This window comes from Ischnura elegans, chromosome 2, assembly GCF_921293095.1.
Source record: "Ischnura elegans chromosome 2, ioIscEleg1.1, whole genome shotgun sequence".
Lineage (NCBI taxonomy): Eukaryota > Metazoa > Arthropoda > Insecta > Odonata > Coenagrionidae > Ischnura > Ischnura elegans.
In genome coordinates this window covers 80727226-80750758 of record NC_060247.1, presented here as the reverse complement: position 1 = coordinate 80750758, position 23533 = coordinate 80727226, and the positions used below count along the sequence as shown (strand labels likewise).

At 39.5% G+C, this 23533-nt stretch overlaps 1 protein-coding gene across 2 annotated transcripts in view; it reads left to right on the top strand.

Moving 5' to 3' along the window:
* Window positions 1–23533, top strand: part of LOC124154051 (protein PALS1) — a 236979-nt gene that overhangs the window by 26761 nt on the left and 186685 nt on the right. For both annotated transcript variants that reach the window (XM_046527547.1, XM_046527545.1), the window contains exon 2: window positions 1056–1165. In XM_046527547.1, coding sequence (XP_046383503.1) covers window positions 1056–1165 — 110 coding nt within the window. The remainder of the gene's footprint in view (window positions 1–1055; window positions 1166–23533) is intronic.

Here is a 23533-nt window from a genome sequence, read left to right as displayed (position 1 = left end):
AGGAACGTACTTCGTCGATATTTGGGTAATTTCTGCAATGGAACGGCATTTTTCACTCGTTAATGTTAGATATAAGAATACGAAATGGGTCTAGATTAACGTTGAGTTATGAAGGAGAACACACCTATGGTTTGGAATATTAATATGTATTCAAAAGCGCTGCTGGGCACTGCTATATAACTAAATGATGTTCGTATTTTTGTTTTGAATAAAAAATGTTTAAATTACTCGTTAATATTTATGTAAACAATAATTTTAATGTTATTTCCATGTTATAGTAAAATATATATTTCAAATATATTGACATTTCTGCATCGATTCTATTTTTTAAGTTTAAAATTGAGTCAATTAAGTACCTGTAATGCAGTCTTTAAAATGGGAATATTTCGAAGCGAGAGGGAGGATATGCATCCCAGCAGCGGACCTGTCACTTTGCCAGTGATTTATACAAAGAGGTGCATACTTACTTGCTTTTCAAATTCATTTCTCATCGGCTAAAATAAGTGTCTTCCCAACCACGTAATGAAAAATCATGACCCCGAACTTATTTTTTCTTAATTATGACCACCTTTTTTAGATTTGGCCCCACTGTGCGCGAGTAAAAATTATGTACAATAAATCCATTACATTTTAGCAGTGCTATATGCATAAGCGCTGCCACGATCTTGAGTGTAACATTCCTCAATAGCATTTGGGAAATCACATGAGCTTAAAAACGAGGCCGCACGTGAACATTTATGTGCACATTTTCCACGATGGAAAAAGATAGAATTATGCAAATTTCGTTCGCTCTGAACTGTTCATTTACGACCTGGATTTCGAATTGCCAAAAAAATCTTCAGGTCATAATTTCGGAGTGAAATTTGCAGAGTTTATCCTTAGCCAACTCTAAAGGTTTTAGTTTTGTAACAACCCAGGATTTTCCATTGTACATTAATCAATTTTATTTCATGTTTTTTGTTGAAAGCTATTGATTTATTCCCTGCAGATCCTTTTTAATCGACCTCCCTTCGCATCTTCATTAGAACTAATGGTTTCTATTTCCTTCTTAACAGGGTCGCCGGCGGACAAGGCGGACCTGGAAGTAGGCGACGAGATCCTCGAAGTGAACGGAAAGTCGCTGGACGACGCATCGCACACCGAAGTCATCAGTCACATCCATCAGGTGAGCCCAAATCATTTATTTATTATGCTGTAGGACCAAAATGAGTTTACTGTAAACAGAAGAGGAATGAATTTCAGTCATGGATTTACTATTGTCGATTACGGTAGAACAATCGTATACTCTTAAGGCTTGTTTACACGATGAGTATGAGTTAATGTCTAAATGGATGAACGCGTGAATGAACACGAAAATGCACCGTGCAACCACCCAACTTTTGCGAATGCATGAACAGGAAATAGAAGCTGTTCTAATTTGGTCCATGCATTTGTACGTGTTCCGTTCCGGTTCACCAAAACCATTCATTATTTCACACTATAAATTGTACATATTAATTTGCCATGTAAACAGGCCTTCAAGCCGGCTTTACGCGTTGAAAAATACTGCTATAGCAGTATCGAAAAACGATATTTCACTACTGCTGTCAACGCAAAAGTGACCAAATGGTACCAATATGCTTTTTTGCGGTAGAAATTGATAAATAAAAGAAATTACGATGGCGAAAGAACTATTTTCATCTCCTCATCTTTGAGATAAAATTAAATGAAATTTCGACTCTACCTCACTTACTATAAAAAAGAATAAAAGCGAGTTTTAACTATATCCAGTGCCAGTATGTTAAAAAAGTTTTCCGCTTGCAATTCATCCATGGCTATCGATCCCTATAAATTCAAAATAGAACTGTTTCAACTTAACCAGTGGATTGAATGAAGGCCTCAATAGGTGCGACTCGTGTTGTCTTCGCAGTAAGCGGGAGAAAAGTCAGAATATGTCATCGATCTATTGAAATCTATTATAGTGGAACTGCCTTAAACTCTTAAGCTTGGTTTACACTTTGAAATACGTAGTTATAGCAGTCTCCAAAAGAATATATTTCGCTACCAATATCAACAAAAAAGTACTCGAATAGTGCCAATATGCATTGCGGAGACCGAAGTGGAAGATGGAAGATATAACGGAGGCGAAAGAAAAATATTTTCATCGCCTCATCTTAAAGATATAATTTTTTTATTTGACCTGCTGTTGTGACCTCACTTTTGATAAAATTAATAACAATATTACTAACGAAACGTAAAATAGTAGCTTAAAAATAGTCACAAATATGGTGTATCTTAATCATGAACTACTACTTTTCGTTAGAATTGAACTAAGCGGAAGTAAAATTTTCAACTCAACTCGAGTTGCTATTTAGTTACGCAAGTTATGTTTGAGTTTTATTTGCTAGGACCCAAAGACTGATAGCTGGAATGCGCCAGAAACTGTTGTCCACCAAAATGAATAAACTCGGCCTTGCCTCGTAAACATTTATCCAGTAAATCATCGCGGAATCTCCCGTACCAATTAAGTGAAATTCGCAATATTTTTTTGAGTTCTTCATTTAGATTGGAAAATTTATCTCGATTAAATTTAATAATAACGAATTTTAATAAATTTATTAGCATTCATGCTTTAATATTTCATTTGCTAACTTTTTCCATTCCCCCCCAAAATAACGTGTTCAACTCATCAAAGGTCGGTCAGATACACTTCTCTACCTGGTGATGAGTAAGTATATGCGTCGCCCAAAAACTGTAAACTACCTCGCAACATCCGAAAAAAATAAAATATACTGAAATATAAAAAATACTGAAGTGTCCGCGTCGGCCTGAGCCTTTGGTCATTGCGCAGCCACCTCGAGCGATCGTGTTTTTTTCCCTCTGAGAGCGTGGAAATGTGTCCGCGAGAGAAAGAGGCGGTCGTGGCTTGAATTGAGATTGGCGAGATCGCTTTAGGAGTGCGGTCCGCTTGGCAGTGAGTGGAATGCGACGCTGAGGGCAATGCAAACACACACGCTCGGCGAAGAGCGAGAAGTTTCGATCGCGTGAGTGAGCGAGAGTGTGTGGCTTTGCTCGAGGGGAGCACTTTGTGACGACGACTCGCTTCTTTCATTTGCTCCAAAACGAATGGGGTGCGCCCCCACCCCACACCCTCTCCTGTTTGCCGAGAACCCTCAATGAGGATTCTCGCGCTCAAATGATGGCGAGCTGTGACCCCTCGGCAAGTCATGCGCCACGACCATGCGGTTGCGAGCAAGTGCGAGCTCGCTATCAAGCCAGATGCCTTCCAGTGGAAAGACATGTAAACCATTCAGTTTTTTCTGATAAAACTGCTGAATCGCCGTATTAAGATTTCCGTACATTCTTCTGGTGAGGGAATTAATTTTAGACGAATATTTGCTGTCAAAGCTGGTTTGTTCTTTCCAGTGGAAATAATTCGAATTGTAACTCTGGAACATGCAATTAGCTTCATTTTTCTTCAGTCTATGAGCATTTGCGCTCAAATGATGGCTCTCTATGACCCCTCGGAGAGTTGTGAGCCACGACTATGATATTCCGAACAAATGCAAGCTCACTATCAAGCCATCAAGATATATTTAAACTGGCAGTGTTTGAAAAAACACCATTGAACCACTATGTTAACATTTCTATACATTCTGCCGATAGCTGGAAAGTTTGTAAGGTTCATGGTCGTTTTGTGGGGCCCCCTTGCAGCCAAGTATCAGGCCAAAGAGGTCATAACGGTAGGAGTAACCTCATGTACTGACAGCCCTCTCCCGAGGACGAAGATTATCTCTGGGAGCTCGAGGAAGGGATCGGAAAAGGGTCGCTCTCAAGAAGAGGCTTGGTCCGGTATACCTGGCTGCAAGGGGCTCCCACAAAACTACCATGATCCGTTTGCAATATGTTCCGGTATTATGCAAGCCCACCGTCAAGTTCATTTCCCTTCCTTCTGCTGACCTTTCATTGCTCCTATCATTTCGGCGCATTTATTCTGATTATTATTTTAACGACCGCCAAGTGAAGTGAGCGGAGAAATTATAGGCTCCCGCTCATATAGTTGCCATATGGCTAGGTAATAGATAACACGTTGCGACGAAATGACTGAGATAAACGAGCAGAAGGGAGAATATATTACAAAACCTTTCTTCAAGGAGGATAATTGGGACTCATGTACACGGTGTTTGAGCTTGTTACTAAAGAATATTGACTTTTATATCGAGAAAAAAGATAATATAAGAATACCAAAGTGATCTTTTTGCGGGGAGAGTTCTTGCAAAGCAGACATCATAAGTTATAGCCCAAGCCAAGACGGAATTCGTGGGTTTAGAGCCGCTACTCCGCTCCAAGAGCAAACGAATGTAGCATCGAAATGGAGTACGGAAACAGTGAGCGGAAAAAAATTTGCTTGGGCTGTGACCATGCGGATCAGAGGCTTGGAGGATCGGAAAGGCTGGCCGAAATTGCTGGAACCTTCGAGATCTGATTCTAGCGGGGCGGGCGCTGAAGATCTAATGGATAAATAGAGTGAAAACAAGGCGATATTCGGAAGTGTAGAAGAAGATAGGTAATTGTAGAGCACCACACACGAGAGAAGAACCTTTTACAATTGCATAATTGCAGTTATGTGAGGAATGTAACCGAGGGAAAGACCCCAGAGGGAGACCAAGAGATGGATAAAAGGAGGACGCAAGGTAGAACAACAGGGAACTTTAAAAAATAATTTAGGAAAGTAAGAAACGGAGGGCTCCAATACACCACTCTTAGAATCATATACTATGAATGAGTAAGGGGATGGCACCAAAAACAAAAAGACCCATACCATTCCATCAGTAATCTAATGAAATTTAGATGTTGCGAGGCAGTTTACAGTTTTTGGGTGACGCATATACCTACTCATCAGCAGGTAGAGAAGTGAATCTGACCGACCTTTGTTGATAGATGAGCTGAACTCGTCAAAAAGTTGAAGAATTATCGCCATGAACTTTTATTGGTAAAGAATATTATTATTGGATTATTGACGGTAGGTATATAAAAATAGGGAATTAATAGTAGATGAATATTAGCTGTCATCATTGGTTCGTGATTTTCAGTGGAAATAACTCTTAATTGTAACCGAGGCACATGCATTTAGCAATATTTTTCTTCTGAAAAGTCCATGTTATTCGGCTCAGCCGCCAGAAATCGATCTCAATAACCTGTCGAGTAACAAGCGGAACCACGTAAAAATTTAAGGGAAAAAATAATTTGTAATACATGTGTTAGAGCTGAAGCATGACTAAATACCCAATAGCCTCTTGACACGTCATTTTTCAGCCCTGATGAAGAAGTTCGATTTGAGATCGTTTGATCGCAATTGAGGGCCTAACCCAGAGGAAAAACCGTGGCATATTGTTTTAGTTTGTACTCCGGGAAATCATATGATCGTACTTCATCCGAGCTTCAGAACTCCACGAAGTAGAGAGATTCTAAATGACTCTCTGAGTACAATCGCTGAAAATGGGGATTTTCTCTGTAGAAGATGTGTATGTTTCGTCCAATTTCCCTGCTCATCCACCGAATCCACGGAGTAAATTGCGATTTTGGGGTCAGAGTAAACGACCGCATTGGCGGCTCCTCGGGCCATCACGACCCCCAATCCTCTGGGGGGGAAAGGCGAGGGGTGTTAGGGAATGGGGTAAGAGCCAGGGGGGCAGGGTGGTGTCGGCGATGATGAGGCGTTGTTTTTGTGTGCCTGGGCTGGAGGCCAAGGGGGATAAAGGGGTGGGAGGAGGGGAAGAGAGGCGCACCGCCGTGAATAATTGAAGGGTGGAAAGCGCGCGCCCTCCCGCAAACGCCCCCATTGACCCCGGAGGGAGGCTGCAGTGCCCCCGAGAACTCGCCCGGTCGCCTCTCTTTCCCCACTCTTCTCATCATCTCGTGGAATGAATTCGCGCTCGAATCGCTCTTGCGCCGTAGCGTTCGAAGTAAAATACTGCTCACTCACCCACTCAGAGATTCAACCCGAAGGTTGGTTTTGATAGGTGAGGGTAGAGCTCAACTCATACTTAGCCATAGGTGTGTTAATATCCTACATCCAGGGTAGAGAGGCCAGTTCCTTTCCTCGCACTTCGAAGACTCTATTTGGGGATGGCCGAAGCCTTCATCCGGAATTTCGAATCCGGGCCCTTAGATCAACATTCTACGCTCTATAAAAAAAGTCTACGTTTGTTTCAGAAAGAATCTGCAGCATTTCAGAAGGTGGTAGGGGAGACAATTTTAAGCCTTTTTTGTCCATAAGAATGGGGTCGAAAATCCTAGGTTGTTGAGCTATGACAACGCAAACATTTTTATGCACTTCGCAGTTACCATGAAAACAGTTTTTCTTGTCCAAGAAGGCTACTCGGGCTTTCAGCCGGGTTGTCTCTCTTTATTCATAATGGAGAAAGATCACCCTCTCATCTCTCAAAGCATTCTCACAAATGTTGGGATTAGATTAAAATTGTCTCCCCTACCACGTCCTGAAGTATTGCAGATTCCTCCTGAAACACTGTGTACATTACAACTAAAAACTTTATATCCTGTTTAAACATCTATCTTGCCTGTTAGACATATTATCCCGGTTAAGATCCCCTCACAAATGAGACATCTCTCTTGAATTCAGGGCCTATTCCCTTTCATTCAGTTCACGAACACGATTCTCTTTATTCCCCTTCTCCGCTTGCCTGGCACTCTTCCCTCTAACTCATTCTTTTGCTTCCCCTCCTCTCCATGTCTCCTCTACGGGTTTCCTAACCTCGTTCACCATGTTTCGCACTTCCTCGTTCCTTTTCCCTATCTGTCCACTTCATCAACTCCATTCTCCTCTACATTCACACCTGAACGCCTCCGTTCTATCCACATTCCCTTTTCTCAGCATCCAAATGTTCATCCCATAACGACATTTTCTATATAAGAATCTCCATGACCTTATACCTACACGCTTAAGCAACGATCCACTCATCAGCTCTTTAATGTTCATAAAATTCTCTTTCTTCACCGCAGTTCCCTTCCTCGTTTCCTTACCACTGTGATCTCTGTTAACCTATCATCTTGGTGCAGGGCTCCATATAGGTACATGTATTTACCTATTAATAAGTTATTTTTATACACGTTATATTAGCGATAAAGGTATAAAATCTCTATCCTAAACACTCGTTCATCTTTCCCCAGGGAAAAGGCATTGATGAAATTTACTTGCTACGCTGATGAAAGTTTAGAGTACAACGATCAGTTACTGATTGAATGATTGGTGTAAAACCTTGAAAAGTGCCGATAGTGAGATTTTACAATTTTCGCTGGTAAAAACTGATAACTGATCGGAAGGTTTTCCTCCTCGTATTTAACGCTTTTCAGGGCACTTGATTCCAGAAAGTTTCAAAATCAATTGAATTAGTGCACATTACACTTATCCACACTTCGTTTGAATAAAAATGGTTAACGCTTTCGAAGGTTGGCACAACTTTCCTAAGAGGAACGCCCTTACCAAAGGCTTCCCCGAGTTGTAGAATTATCAAGGATGGTTGATGAGGAAATGAGAGATTCGACGGGAGTGAGATGATAAAATTGAGTTAAATGTCATTGAGGAATATACCACCGTGAATTTTACGTATTCAATATTTTGCGAATTTAAAATAATCGTTCAAAACTCACATTCACCCATTATAAAACATTCGTATAAAACTGGCCCGTCAGGTTTTCTGCTTCAAATAACTTAATGCGAAATTAATATCAATATTTGGTGAGTAAGGTGTGTAGATATAGTGAGAGCAAGGCAAGGTTTTTCTTTTTATGAGAAGGGAAAAATTTATGAGAATAAATTTGATAGAAAAATTACTCATCTATCAAATTCACTCACTCTATGATTCACTCGTCGATAAAATTAAGCGTACGAGCGAAGCGATTCTGGTTCGCATTTGAAAGCCATGCATGTGTTATGTTTCGTTTGCGAGTATCTACTTGGAGGGTGGTTGCGGAGTTGCACTCGCGATTCAACGAACCCTGGCTGGAACGGTGTGCAGTATGCGGTCAACACAGCCTCAGGAGAAGGGGGATTTGTGCGCGGTCCCTTTTTAAAATTCAAACGAGGCGATGTCAGGACGAGGCGTCTCATTTCGTGTGACCTGCAATAATGACATCACCTCGGAACAACACGATGCCTACGGAACGACGCGCCTCCGACGGACATCAGGCGAACTACTTTAGTGCCCCCACTCCCCGTAACCTCTTCATCCTGAATGCTCAACCTAGCATTTACATGTTACCTTACATGCCACCTCATCGGTCTGTTGTCGTGGGTGACTGAGCGGTGTTACAGAAACTATTGCAAAAAATGTTGACCTGAATTTGCTGAGTCCGTTTCGATTAATTGAAGGTGCTCCAACTTTTAAGCATCTATGAGAAATCGTTCAAGTTTGGTAATTCAGTTTATTATTTAGTGATCGAGTATGAAGTAATGTACTTTGCACTTTACCATATAAATATTTATTAAAAAATGAGTCAAGATGTTTCCCTGCACTGCAGAAACATCGGGACTCCTCTAGGTGAAACATGTTGACTCATTTTTAAATGTATATTTATACGAAAAAGTGCAAATTATCTTTAATTCATATCCTACAATGGACTTCCACAAAGTATCAGCCTCCACCATTAATTTCATTATTATCATGTGATTCCATCAGGTGAGAGGCTTGTTGTCTAACGCAGTGGTATGCTTTTTGCCACATCAAGTACATCAATCGGATAGGTTTTATGCCGAATCATCTTGAGTGAAATATCCAGCGATCTTAATCATAATCATAATTAGCGAATAAATTCAAGAAAATTTATTTTTTATGGAAATTTTCAAGTTTGATTGTGTTTGAAAGAATCAAGTAATTGATTTAACGAGAACTTGCAGAAATTGAAAAGTTTCGCTACATTCCGCATTCATATATTTTTTATTTTCTGTGATTTTTTGCCGTAATTATGACCATGTATACGCCCCAGATGATCTCTCATGAAGTATATTTAAACTATTCTGTGAACTTCAAATGTTTTTCCTCGAAATGATATTTTACTGTTTGGCGCGAAAAGTTATCTTTGTACTGCCTTCTGGCCATTATTGTAGAGAAACGGGGGATAAAATGCGAATTAAACTGCAAGGTGCTGTACAATAAACAACTTGGATACAAAATACAACACTAGCTTCTCTGGTCCTTCTTCATTTTGCAGGAAAATATCTCGTGAAAATTTTGTCCTGTGTTTCGAGATTCCACCACGTCTTTCTCACTCAGTGCCGCTCACCCCACCTCCTGGGAATCCAAATATTGGCCATGGGATCCAGAAGCAAATCTAATGATGGGAAAGGGGCTTCATCGAAGGCAGTAGCTTATGCCGCCCATCCTTCTCACCGTCACAGCTCCTCCTTGAGTGTGTGGCGTCCTCCCTAGAGGTTTCTGGATAGTGAATTGCTTTGCCTCCCACTCCAGGCAGGTGAAACCTTAATATATCCACCATATTCTTCTTAGAAGTACACAAACTCTTATGGTGATTTTGACTACGATAGCTCAATATTTACTCTATTGACAGTACGAAAATGCCTCTTCGATATATGCATACACGCAGAAATTTAGAAGGAATGGGTAACCCAAAAGTATACATATTTTTCATTTTTTGCCAAAAGTAATAATTATCCAGCATTTTGATTGAATGGATAATTGTAACATACCTTCTGAATGATTCGCTACCCTTTTGCTACAGCATAATTTAGGATTAATTTAACACTCACCCTTACGGGTAACACTTCAAAAGCGATTGATCATTATGGCGGACGCATCAATAAACTGACTTAATTTCTATGCAATAACGCCTACTACAGGACTCCTCTCGTAACAGTTCAGTGACGTCGAGATGGCCCAGCGCGACTTATGTGGGGCGAATCTCCCTATAGGGTCCAAAAATTTGATTGATAGCCCTAAATCAAGCACATGGCTTTTTTATTGATCCAAAACAGGCTCTCAGATTGAATATTTCATAATTATAATCAGTTTTCAGTTTATGAAGTGGTAGTAAAATAATATATTTAATTACCTCTTGTTATGTTTGTACTACATTCTGTTTTTAATGGCCAATATACACTTTCTCAAACCGATGAGGCTCATGTGAAATAGCGATTTAAAAAATATTTCATCTATATTTCATTTTACCCTTCATGAAATGATTGCTAATTACCTAGGGGTCACTAAAAACCTCAACGTAACAATTATTGCTATCTCCAAAGCTATCAATATAAATTTACTATTAATTATGGTTGCTTACCCTATGATATGCTGGCATATTGGTCGTCCATCCATTATTTATGCTACTAATTATTTGACTTTGGCATCTATTTTGCAGCACGATGGCATTTGAGTTCTTTAATTGAATCGTTTATTACAGAAAGCCCATTACTGATTTTTTTTCGATTTTGACTTTTTTGTACATTATGAACCTACAACTTTGAATGTATCGTTTGGTGCAGAAACGACAGGACTGCGAATACCTTGGTAGTTAACAAAGAAAAATCGCTAAATTTAAATATATGTTTATTTTTGTGAATTGAGTTTTTCTTGATTTCCCTAAGATTTAAAAATTATTGGTCTGCGGGTTTCTCTAATAAATGATTCATAAGTTACTGAACTATTGCATGTAATACAATGCGATAGGCTTTTTTCTGCATTTTCATTGTGATTAGTTATCCCCCTAAGTTATGGTTAAGCCAAGGGTTTCTATCGTGCCAGGCAGTAAAGTCCCAATGTCTGTAGTAAATTTTATGAAAGCTCGTTTCATGAATACGTAACTTAGATGAGTTTCACCTGTCATTTGACCTCTCGACCGATTTTAACCATTTCTGGTCATTTTTTGACGGATGAAAACTGCATTGTTCGTTGTAAGCTGTTGGATAAAACTTCTTTTATCTTTCATAAATTTGTATATTTATCCTCAACCGTACTTCCGCCGTTTAGAAAATCTCAAACAAAATCCTCTTCGCACGATGTGGCCCAAGTGAAGGAATTATTCCTTAATCCTGGATGTAGGGAAATTCACACACATCATTCTAAACGTCTAACTTCGGTTTAAATTGGTTTACTTTGGATATAAACGTTTAGTGATGGCACTAGGTGGGTAAATCATCTACATCTACGTGGTACCGTGCAAGCCACCACCAGGGTTTGTGGCGCGGGGTGATTCCACACCAGGCATGCAGTACTCATCTTAGCCTTAATCAGACACGCTCTCGCTTGCCGGACACAGGCCAACTTCACAGGACAGTAGGATGCGGTTAGACCAAAAAATAGGATAGCGCCAAGGACACCAACATCCTATCATGCAAACAAGGGTGAGTTGAGAGAATATTTGTTGCGCTACAAATTTTTGACATGAAAATTCACCCTCCATTGGCTTAGTATAGGGTGATCTCAACCCTCACCTGGTGGAACCAACCTCCGGGTTGAAACACTGAGCGAGTTAGGTAGCTCTCGGCCGAAACGCTGTGTACGGCGGGCGTCCCTGGCGTCGTCGCGGGGTGGCAAAATGACCTTCCCCCGCGCGATACCCCCCTCCTTCCTCCCGTCTCCGTTGCCATGGGAACGCTCCCACCGCCATCACTGCTGCATCCCCTTTGGGTTGGTGTGTGTGTGCCTACTAATGTTTGCCGTGCAAACAGAAAACTCTTTTCCCGCGCGCCTCTCTTTCGAGCAGGCTGGTCCCTCTAGTCCCGCACCTCATCACGCCGAGCGATGAAGCATTCAAGCGTCGCTTCCTTCTTCTAAAGATGCGGAAAGAGCCCTCGCAGATTCAACTCTATATTATAGTCTTTTTTATAGTGGCCCCCTTTTGTGCCCCTCTCAATGGATGATGACTCCTCCGCATCGCCTTGCTTGCTTAAGGCGGCTGAGGCGTTTTTTTCTCGTGCCTGAACATATTTTGAGTGAGAATTGCTCTCATGTGTTTTATTTTGAGAAGTTTTTAGGATAAAAATGAAAAAAAAGGCTGCTTACCGACTGGTGATGGGTTGACCATTTTTTTTGTTTCGACCGTGTCCTTTCTTGACTGATGTTATCGTACCACCTAGCATGGTCATTCAAGCCTCTTGGAAACCTACTTAACAATATTTCCGACATTTTCATAGAAACGATATAGACTAAATAATAAAAGAATATACAAAAATAACGGCTATTTAATGAGCATGAATTATTTGGAATTTTAATCCGTAGCCATTTGATGCATGACGAAAATTTATATTTTATTTAACTGAAGGAATAAAATATTTTCCTAAGTAAGATACAATTGGTAAAATAATGCATAGGAAAGTTTGCTGAGAAAAATCAACGAAATTTAACAAATCCATTTACAGGTTTCAGAAACACATGGTACGTATCGGGTGTATTTTCTGTCATCATGGACCAGTTGTGAAGTTATATGTTAATGAAGACACAATTATTGAATGTTTTTCTTTTTCTCCTCCCACAGCAGCTGGAAAAAAGTGTCCGGTTCATTCTGATATTTCACCGAATATTTCATTTCATTAAGTCTACCATAGTATCCGCAGGTCCATTCCATGATATCTCTCGAAAAATTCAAGTGTGTGACATGAAACTCCCATGTGGGCACCTCTAACGTAGAATTGATATAGAAAACAGTTTTGTTTTACCTGGGAAAAGACCCCTAGGGCATAAAAACAAATATATTGCATCATGAGAAAATGCTACGATATTCAGCAATTATGATACGCTAAGAAAATAAGAAAAAAGTTTGCCAAAAATAAAATACGGGCGGTAACATGAGACATATGAGGGAAAACAACAATTAATCCGAATTGTAAGCGTGGGAATAGCTCGAAGAATGTTGTAATTATTAATATGGGCTTCCAGAGGCCTTCGATTACCAACCTCTCCAAGCATCTGAAATTAATCGCCCAAAGGAGGATGCAGGAGTGCGGCTGTTACCTCGTTGTGACATCCGCGTTCTTTGCTGCTCGAACCGTCTCTTCTCTCAGAGGTGTCCTTTGGGGAAGATGAGCATTCGCGGCTTGACGCAGTCTCTTTTTATTTTGGATGACATCGCCTATTCTCCGGAGCCATTAATAAGCCATTGAAGGTACGGTACTAAGAAGGTACGGTACTAAGATATACATAAACCACTCTAACCATTTTTCTTTCCATAGTTTTTGTTTATAGCATCGAAAGAAGTCCGTAAAGGTTCAGTTCAAGGAGTAGAGTCGAACCAAAAATGTGAGCCTTGCAAAACTTAGGCCAATATAGAAGCAAAAGCTTAAAATATAGGATAACTTCCAGGAAAACACACAATATACCTACTTAATAATCGCGGAAAAAGTTCCTGAAGGCATCTCATATCCTGAGAATGGAGATTTCCACGGTGTACGGTGAAGTTCGACCTGAAGACGCAGGAAATAGTGCGAGCGAAACTGTTGTCTTCGCCAGAGCAACCGACGGTAGTAACCGAAAATAAAGAACTTCATCTCATATTCTTTTGAAGTTTTTTTTGTTTTAACGATTTATACTTCAAGGGTTTCCGCAGTCTATCTTTATTTTGGGTATCATTGCATCTTTTCCTCTTGCATTTCACTGCCATAGAAATCGTAACGCTAAAATATTTATCTGAGTAAAGGCAGAATTTTTGCCCATGGCCACTGCAATATGTTTTTTCGGGCAAATTACTTTCTTCCATTCAAAATAGGACCGTGCATTCTATTTTGATATTCAGGCCGGAGTACGGCGTGAGCAAAATTTTCACGTTTATGTTTCGGAACCATCCGACAATTGCTATAAGTAATTTGTAGCAAGAAGTTGTTAATTTATGGAGGCTGAAAGATGGGATCGAAGAGAAATGATAACAGCCCTTGACTGACTTCTGGGACAGGCTCTTCTCTCTACGTACTACATATAGTATTATGCATCGAGCCAACCTGTAAATCTGCTCATCCTCATTGCATTGCATGCTATTTATGAATTTCCTCCGACATTATCCTTGGAAAAATATCGAAACCTAAGTATAATCCTCTTCTGAGAGGTGACCGTTTAGACCGAGGAGAAACTTTAGTTTATTTATTTCATTTCTGTCGTTATTATTTATTTTTTAACTATTAAATTGATGTACGCTGTACCGGTTCTCGCCATGCTGCAATAAAATTTCCTCCATTCTTTTGTTTTCTGCTTGCCTGTTTTTCATGGCTTATTGCCTTTGAGAAGGATACTCAATGTGTATGTGTTATAAAAGTCCCGCAGATATTAGGGATCCAATTTCCGCAAATGTGAACAAAATTTCGACATCGCGTACGGCCTTTTTCATAGTCGTATGGGGCTCTGCCTATTCAGCTTTAGGTTAATGTTCTGTATATATCGTAGAAAGTCCAAAATACCATAATTTTCATAGTTTAATTAAGATCACTGGCTAAGAAAAGTAGGAGCGGGAGAAGGCAGCTTCTAAATGTACCGCTCATACTGTCGACTCGACATGAGTTAGCCTCCAGGCCAGAGAACGAAACTTTTGCCGATGCGACGGGTTAGCCGAATGATGGATGAAAGAACATATGCCATGGAAAACTCCATAATAGTTTCAATCCTGAGACTGTTTTTACGTAGTCATTCGCTCAACACTCCGTTAGTCGCTAGCCTTTTCGTATTCATATGGCTTTTCTCTTTTACGTTATTGATGCCTGGTCCTATGTAATTTATTCGAGACCTTCCTTTGAAATCCTTCCCTTTCATTTGCCCCTCTATTATCTTTGTCATTAGACCGTCATAAATCATGATGTAACCGAATTTATTGTTCCATATTCTTCTTAGGGTACACGGAAGATTTATATTCTATCTCACCCTTCTAAGGACTTCCCCATGGTTCACGTGGTATATTCATAATGTATCTCAACCTTTCGAAGGATGCTGAATTTCTCACAAGCATACTAAAGAGATATCCATATGGAGTCGGTCAAAAATACGAAAAGGTCATCACATTTAGGTGGATTTCCAGCACAAGTATTAAATGTGGGTTGATAACAGAGAACATTCTCGGGGCCGTCGGCCTTAACGAGCGCTATTCTCAGAGGCTCCACCAGCACAAAAATCCTGGAAATGCGAGGAGGCACAGGGTAAGTATCTGGCCTTTGCTTGAAGGTGTTTAATTTGCTCGCCAGTACCTTAATTTAGATTGAGCTGTCCCCTTGCATCGTCAAACCGACATCCGGGTTGAAACATTGAATGTAAGATTGGACTGGAATAAACTGTTTTTGGCATGTGTGGTGCAGTGTTAGGAATTTATCTAAAAATCTTGATCTGATTTTTCAGCCATCAACTATTTTCCCGCTTTTATGTCGAGCCCCTGTACTTAAGTATGCGTTATTTTCTGTCTCCTCCCATGTTTATTTATCTTCCCCTCACACAGTCCGCCGTCCTCCCACTTTGCTAAATTGCCGACCTTCACAACGCACCCATCGATCATTCTTTTAATCTTACCATCATTCATTATGCACTTCCTCTACTGTAGACTCACCACTTCACAACAACTTAACACCCTCGAGGTGGCCGTACCGTGCAGCTCCTGATGATCTGCCAATCCACAGCTCTCAAGTACGTTGAAGTAAGATCTAATGCTTTCGCGGCTAATATAGCAAAAAAAAGGCTATTCGGGCTTCTATTCGGGTAATCTCTGGGTTAAGGGCGAATGGAGAGAGATAGATAGAAGCTAGAATAGCTTTTTTTGCTCTCAAATATGTTCATCTACGTACACCCCGCGCGGAAGCTGATGGAAATGAGCAGATGATAATTTAAGAACTAGAGGTCTTTTTATACACTAAACCGGTGGTTTTAGATGGATGAGCAGTTTTGAAGAGAACTTTTTTTTACGAATTTCGCTACCAAACTATGAAATTCATCAAAATTTAAGTTATGATAAATCGTATCCTTACTTCTGTTTAAATCTCTCGCTGGAAGTAGATGTTTATTTTTGATGTATGATCTCTTCACTTGAGCTTCCACTGGTAATTTCTTTCCTGCCTCTTCCATTGATAGTTGTTCTGCTTACCAAATAACACGATTAATTCACGTCTTCCAGTTCATCATATGCCTTTAATGAATTTTGATACTCCCAGCTGTTCGCCGCAGTAGGTTATGAAGGAGGCGTTATCCATTCCTTAATTGAGTCGGAGGAGGGACAAGGTCTACATGTACACCTACGTACTACCCCGCAAGCCGCCTCAATAGGGGTGTGGCGGGGGTGTTAGGACACCAGCCGTTTACATATAAAAGGAAATGCTCTAACGATATTACGCCAGAGTTTACTAAAGTTACTTTGTTATCAGTTAAAGTTACTAATTTACTATCAGGAGGGAGAAAAATTAATTCCCATACCAATCCGTTCGTCAAAATATCTCTCTTAATTTTTTTTTCTGTCGGATCTGGAAATTAGTGAAGTTCTAATAAGATTCTCTCCGTATTTCTCTTGAATATATCCATTCTGAATTGGTCAAGCGAGGCTACGCTTCTAATCCTCGGAGAGTTGAATTGTTCAATAAGACTCGGGATTCCATTTCTTCGCTAATGAACTAAGTTGGCCATTCTGCCTGCTATGTTCCTGCTTACTTCTTTGAATTGTCCCATTCATCATATTTCACCTCCCCTGTTATGATGAAGTAAGATCTAATGAATGTATTTTTATTAGTCGTAAGTATTTGCGAAGACTTTCTAATCCTTTCTTCACCTCCCATCTCGTCTCCTCCCTATCTGCTTCCCTTCCTCTTACCCTGTCAGTATTTGCACACATGACATGCAGACATGAGCTTCATATTTCGAGAAATTCAGGATTCCTTAGTAGAAGCTAGAGATATTCTTGATAAAAAGCACTTCGTTTTAATCCAAGCTTTATTACGACCCAGTTAATGACACAGCTGATTCGTAGCCCGGGTCGGTGCGTAACATATTTTGGATCTAAGTAAAGTGGTTTTCATTATGAATTTCATATTTTATATGAGGAATACCGTGGGATTTTTTCCATATCTACATGCTTGTCAAACCAGGTGACGATTAATTGAATTTTCAACCATCAACGCTCAACCATCGTTGACTTTTTGTCTCTTAGCATAGCACTTCAGAACCTCATATGTGATGCTGTATTCGTTCTTGTGCTCCTTCCTTATAGCTGTATGACACGTGTCATCAACCCATGCCAGTTCCCGTTTCCCTGTGATAGTTGAGAAAGTCAGCCACGAGTTTTCGGAAGGTAGCGTCTTAAGTATTCGTCTTACTAGAAGAAAAAGTGTTTTTCTCCATTTTTCATTCTTCTGTCGATTTGGTTCAATTCTGAGAGGCTGAGTGAATGGTCTAATCAGTTACATTCGCACCATTGGAGCATACTCTGCTTCACGAGAGCATTCAATAGACATATTTAAATAAAATAAAATTACACTTTTCCTCTATTATTTTATTTTAATGACTTCCACTACATCTCTCCTGTATCGGTTGAATTTTTTCACTAGACATTCGCAGACAATAGATTTTTTTATTGCGGTACTACCTTCATCGACAAAAGGAGAGGAACTCATGAGCGTTTTGGCGTCTGTGAATTCTTTCCTCCAGGGAACCATTGAGCGTGCATCAATGCAAGTACATATAAATACATTGCCGTTCACATGTAATAGTGTGCGTCCACTAGCATAAACTTTCTGGGATATGTGAGCGGACGTCCCGGAGAATTGTGCCTATGAGTGGAGGGGAGGAAGGAAAGGAGAGTGGGAGGGGTGCCGGAGGAGAGGTGACTATTGATTGGTTGGTTGCCGAGGTGAGTCCTGGACCGCGGGCGGAGGAAGGGGTGTGGGGCAAGGGGTGGATGTAGGGGAGCGAGGGTGTGGCTCTCCAGCATAAGAGGGCGCCACCTCATCCCCCACCCCTTCGCCCTTCCCCTACCTCCCAACCCCCACATAAATAACCTCCCCACCTCTCCCGTGTCCTTCCTTACCTGCTCATCCAATAATATAGTCTTCTTCAACAATTCTTTTTTATACCGTCCCTGCTCACAGACTGCCCCCGCTCGGACTCCTCTACGCTCCTCTCAGCATTCGAATGAATGGATGAGACCTTCCTTTCTAACTGAAAGAGTCCTACTACCCAACCAGATATCCATCCCACGGTCCCATTCATGCATCTTCCCAGACAGATTTGCCAGCTTATATTATACTGCCTTGTAATTTTTTCTTACATAAGTACAAAAAACGGTAGTTTGGCCCTCCGAAAATGCGAGAAAAAAGATCAATTAGAATCAGCGGAGATGTGGATTTGGAGAGGTAGATAAGCTGGACAGCGAAGATAATTGATGAAGATGTTTTCAGGGAGCAAATGAAAAATATATCTCGCTCAAAACCAATAGAGAAAAAGAAGTGTAAAAAATTACGACACCTCCTGACACATAATAGATTTTTGTCGGTGGGTTGCGGAGGAAAATGCTCGGGAAGAAAGGGAGAGAAAGGCCATGTTCACAAACAGGACACAAAGCTGATGAAGAATAAGAACAATACGCATCAAGATATCTGCAGAATTCAGGGTAACATGGTTGCAACGACAAGTCAAAGCTTTTAGTTATGTGAGTGCAATAATCTTAATTGAGTATGTTTCGATGCCTATACAAAGTATGGAAGAAAAAGCAGAAGGGTGCAATTTACGAGTGTTACCGCTAGAGTTGGTGCACTGAAGCCCACCAATTCTTCAATTGTCTTCAATTTTTGTGTCACGTAATTGCTAGGTCTCATGAAATGTCATTGTTCTTCATTGCTGTAGACCTCACAGTAAATATGTACAACAGCGATTAATGTGGCGAAACAGTAACCAACAGCAGAGGCCGGCATGGAAACCCCCAAATTCATTATTATTACGGGAAAGGATCAAAGTTAGCTCATGAAATACATTTAAATTTTATTAAAGTCAGGCACTTCTTCATTTCCGTGAGTATTAAAGATGATGAAAGTAGAATTTTTTAAATAATGACGTGATAACAATCGCTATCGTCTCGGGCACCCAATCACACGTTAAGTAAATAGCTTACAGTGTTACTATGAGTTCAAAGAAAATCATGAAGGAAGGGATAAGCTGCCTTGAATATTATAAAGTAAATCTGAAATAAAAATGGTTTAAAATATCGCAGGACAGAGATGTGAGCCATAGTACAGTTATATTCAATTTTTGCATCGGCATTTTCCATTTTTTAACCTGTTTTAGTCGAATTTTTTCTTGACCTTTTCTTAAACGTAAACTTAACATTTGATCAAACCTTTGAACGCAAATTTTCGCTAAAAATGCTCTTGCATATTTCGGTGATACTACTGTAATGCATATTTTGGTATTACTTGGTTTATAAATGAGATGTTATTCGCTGATTACATCATTTAGGTTTATTTAAAAATATATACTGATTAGAGTGCTTAGTTAGTGATGGAAGGGTCCCGGGTTCAATTCTGGATGAACTCTTCATAATCTCTTGAGAAAATTCTTAGAAGTAGTGGTCCAGGGAAAGGGATAGGCCCTTCTACCTTAACCCTTAACCGGTGGCGTGCGGTCTGAGAGACCGCTGCGCATTTAAAATTATGAATATTTTCAAAATTGCTATTTCAAAATGTCTATAATCCTCGTGAGCGTCTTAATTTTGTATATTAAGGACATAGCAACTTAAAATTTAACGTTCTTATTATTTATTTCTGAAATTTTGCAACTGAATTTTAGTAGCGGTCTGTGAGAACTCACGTCACTAAATTGGAAAAACCAATAAACGTAATGCTGGTGGAAATAATTCAAAAAGTTGTCAAAAACAATTCCTAGTGATTTTTCAAGGAGAATAATAATTAATAATTTGTAAGGAAGCATTTTTAGTTGCATAACGTGGATAATTAAGTACTTAGTTAAAAAAGTACGTTAATGATAACAACGCAAGTGTTTTTTATATCAGTTTTTGATCCTTTTGCAAACAACAATTTTTACTGAAAAATTTGGTTCGTATTGGGAATGCATTATATTAAATATAAGTTTTATAATAGTTGAGAAGTCAAAGAAACATCAAACTAAGCAATAAAAATGACTTAGCAACGTTTTATGAATTTCTGTTTTGTTGCGGTCTCCAAGACCGCACATCACTGGTAGTGTAACAAGAATTGCATGTCACTGGTTAAGGGTTAAATGTCTGAAATTGTGATACAAGCCGAGGTTCGGGTGAGGTCTACTCTCTTCTGTCGAAACCAACTTTTGAGTTGAATCACTGAGTTTTCTCCACCAATGTAAATGAATTTAGGAGTTTATCTCAATAATAAATGTATTTCTTGTGATTTTTTTATATTAAATGCTCTCAGAATGGGGCGTCGTAAAGTAGCATCATTGGTTTGTTTGGTTCAGCGAAGCAAAATTCCTTATGTTTTTAATATCCAAGGTAGCGATTTATTCTATATTGATTGATATTCACGTCAGTTTAGTGAAACAGTTCCCATCACAATTCTCTTAGTCTTCTACAATGTCAGTGAATACATTTCTGAGAAAATTGAATAATTTTACCTTTTATCAGGGGATTTTAATGAGACTTAGTTGCGTGGCTTCTGAAGCATCTTCTTTTTACACGCTTTTTCTTGACTTCCTTCGTCTGCTTGTCTGTTTCATAGATGAAATCTTGTTATTTATTTTTCGCCCACTTCCCACTGCCTTGAAATTTTACACACTTGCTTGTTTATGATGACAATACGTTCCTCAATAATCAGACATTTGAAATTTTGTTCCATCGTTGTCTAATTACTGAACTAAAATACCATATGGAAAAAGAGAATAAAAATTTCTCAATAGCTATTAGGTGTTAGTTATATTTTTTTGGCAGAAATTTCTCTAACAGCTCTGGTTCAATCGATTACATGATTCTCCACCAAAAAGGAGGAATGACAAAAGTAAAAAAACACTTAAAAATACGCTTTTTCCGAAAGTAGTATAAAATTCACTAAAAAGTAATAAAATAAGATTTTAATCAATCGGAGAATAAATCGTGGGTGCTGATTAGGTTTAGATATCCTTAGGCAATTTGCATGATAACCCTTACCTCTCGATCTCTTCTACTCTTATATCTAATAAACCTAACCAACAACCATGCCGTATTCTCCGAGTAATGAATAGCTTATTTTAGCTTTTTTTTTACTTTTTAGTGCATATAATACAGTTTTTTTGGAAAAAGCGTGTTCTTTTACCTCAATTTTTTTATTTCAGTGACAGTCATTACTCGGAGAATACGGCATGGTTGTTGGTTAGGTTTATTAGATATAAGAGTAGAAGAGATCGAGAGGTAAGGGTTATCATGCAAATTGCCTAAGGATATCTAAACCTAATCAGCACCCACGATTTATTCTCCGATTGATTAAAATCTTATTTTATTACTTTTTAGTGAATTTTATACTACTTTCGGAAAAAGCGTATTTTTAAGTGTTTTTTTACTTTTGTCATTCCTCCTTTTTGGTGGAGAATCATGTAATCGATTGAACCAGAGCTGTTAGAGAAATTTCTGCCAAAAAAATATAACTAACACCTAATAGCTATTGAGAAATTTTTATTCTCTTTTTCCATATATGTGACTCTTCATCCATTTTTCCATTCACCAAACAATTAGCTCTTGGATGATCTCTTATGTTGCGTCCTTTTTTTGGTTGACTGATGTCAATGCTAATGATGCGAAATTAGTTGGTTATCATGTTGTGGAGATATATTTTCACAGAACATATGCTAGAAGTAATAACAATGCAATTAAAGTACTATTACATTCCCTATTTCCGATGGAAAAGCAATTCTATCTGTGGTATATAATGGGATTTACAGCAAAAAGAGCAGCTTCATGGTGATGAGGGCGTGAGATACCTCGTGGAAAGATTGCACTTGAAGCAGGAAAATTAAAGTAAAACTTTTGCGAAAAATAGCTACTTACTTTGCCTTTATTTGGTCAAATAAATTTTATCTAGATTTAAGTTATCAAAAAGCTAAAATATTAGTTCAAGGGGTTCAATTAATTCAATACACTTTGTGCTTTTTAGCTATCTTATTATAGCAATATCCATACTTTTATCCGTGAAAGTTCTCCGTCAGTGAAGTAAACAATGGTCAGTAGATTTTTTTCAAGATTTATAAATATGGAACCGGCCGATGTTGGTAGGCTATTCCACATAGCAATGGTACATACAGATACTATTGTCAACCGTTTTTACAGTTTTATAAATTTTAAGTAGCGCACACAACTCGTGGAACTTTTAATCTTCGACATAAATTTTTTTTTACCCTTTAAATTTCAGTATAACTACGTATATTGATGTGCAAAATAAGAAGACTTTATTCCTCCATTCAGAGCGCAATTTAGAATATTTAAATCGATGCAATAGTTGCGTGTGGAGAGAGGCCAGACGTGTGCTCATTTCGATTCATCCATACGAGAATTATTGTTTACCTTGGCAATTTGCCATGGCATCCGCTCGGTGTTATTAGCATGACATGTTTCCTTTAAGTAGGAAACGTTGAGTCTCGCACCTAGCAACAACTTGAAGAAAAAAAAAAGAAAAATCGTCCAACTTGGACATCCACTTGGACATGACTTTCTATAGTTAGCGATGCACATGCATGTATTATCCTCGGCTGCACAGATCATTCACCTTAATTTCCATGGTAAAATATCCAGGTTCCCTTTTTCTTTATTGAGGCAGTTTCCCGAGGTTCATGATGATTGGTGTTGGGCTCTGGCGATCCATCCAAGATGGAAACGCGAGGTAACATTGGCATCTTAGTCTTTAACCTCGGTAAATCGACTCGTAAATTAATGAACCTGGTTATCTTAGAGCCCGTTTAAAACTTGGTGACCCCTGCGCTGACCTTGGGTCTGGTTATAGGCGAGCCCTCATTGAAGAAGTACACGGCCAATGTAAAAGAATAATGGTAATGCGTCGCGAAAACAGACCGGTCGAGCGGGAGTGATGCATTCACTAGCACTATAGAAATAACGAAAAACCGAATGGTAGCAGGGTAAATTATATGAAATTCCTCATGATGGCTTAGGATAAAAACGTGACAAAAAAACTCTAAGATCACGCGATATGTCGCAACATAGGTCTTTAGTAAACATTTTCATGGATGTTGTATCATTTTTATCCTTTGACATCAGCCCGTAATCATGACTCCATTTTTCTCTCAACATCACAATTTCACGTGTACGATGCCCACTACTGTTCGCTCTCCGGTCGTCCTTCTCCTTCCCCTTTAATAGCTCCCCCTCCCCTCCGATCACTTGCTTTGGCTGGGTCGCGACGCCCTCCCCTCTTCCCCCCTCACCCCTACCTTCCCCTTACTCACCCGCCCACCCACTCCCGGGCTTAAAGGGGCGGCCACGCAGCCGTTTCGATTGTGACGAGGCTCCTCGCGGCTGGATTTCCTCGATAGGGGAGAACAATTGGAGAGACGCTCTGGCTAGAGATTTGATGGTTTGAATGTGCATCAAGTTTCTCGCGAGGGTG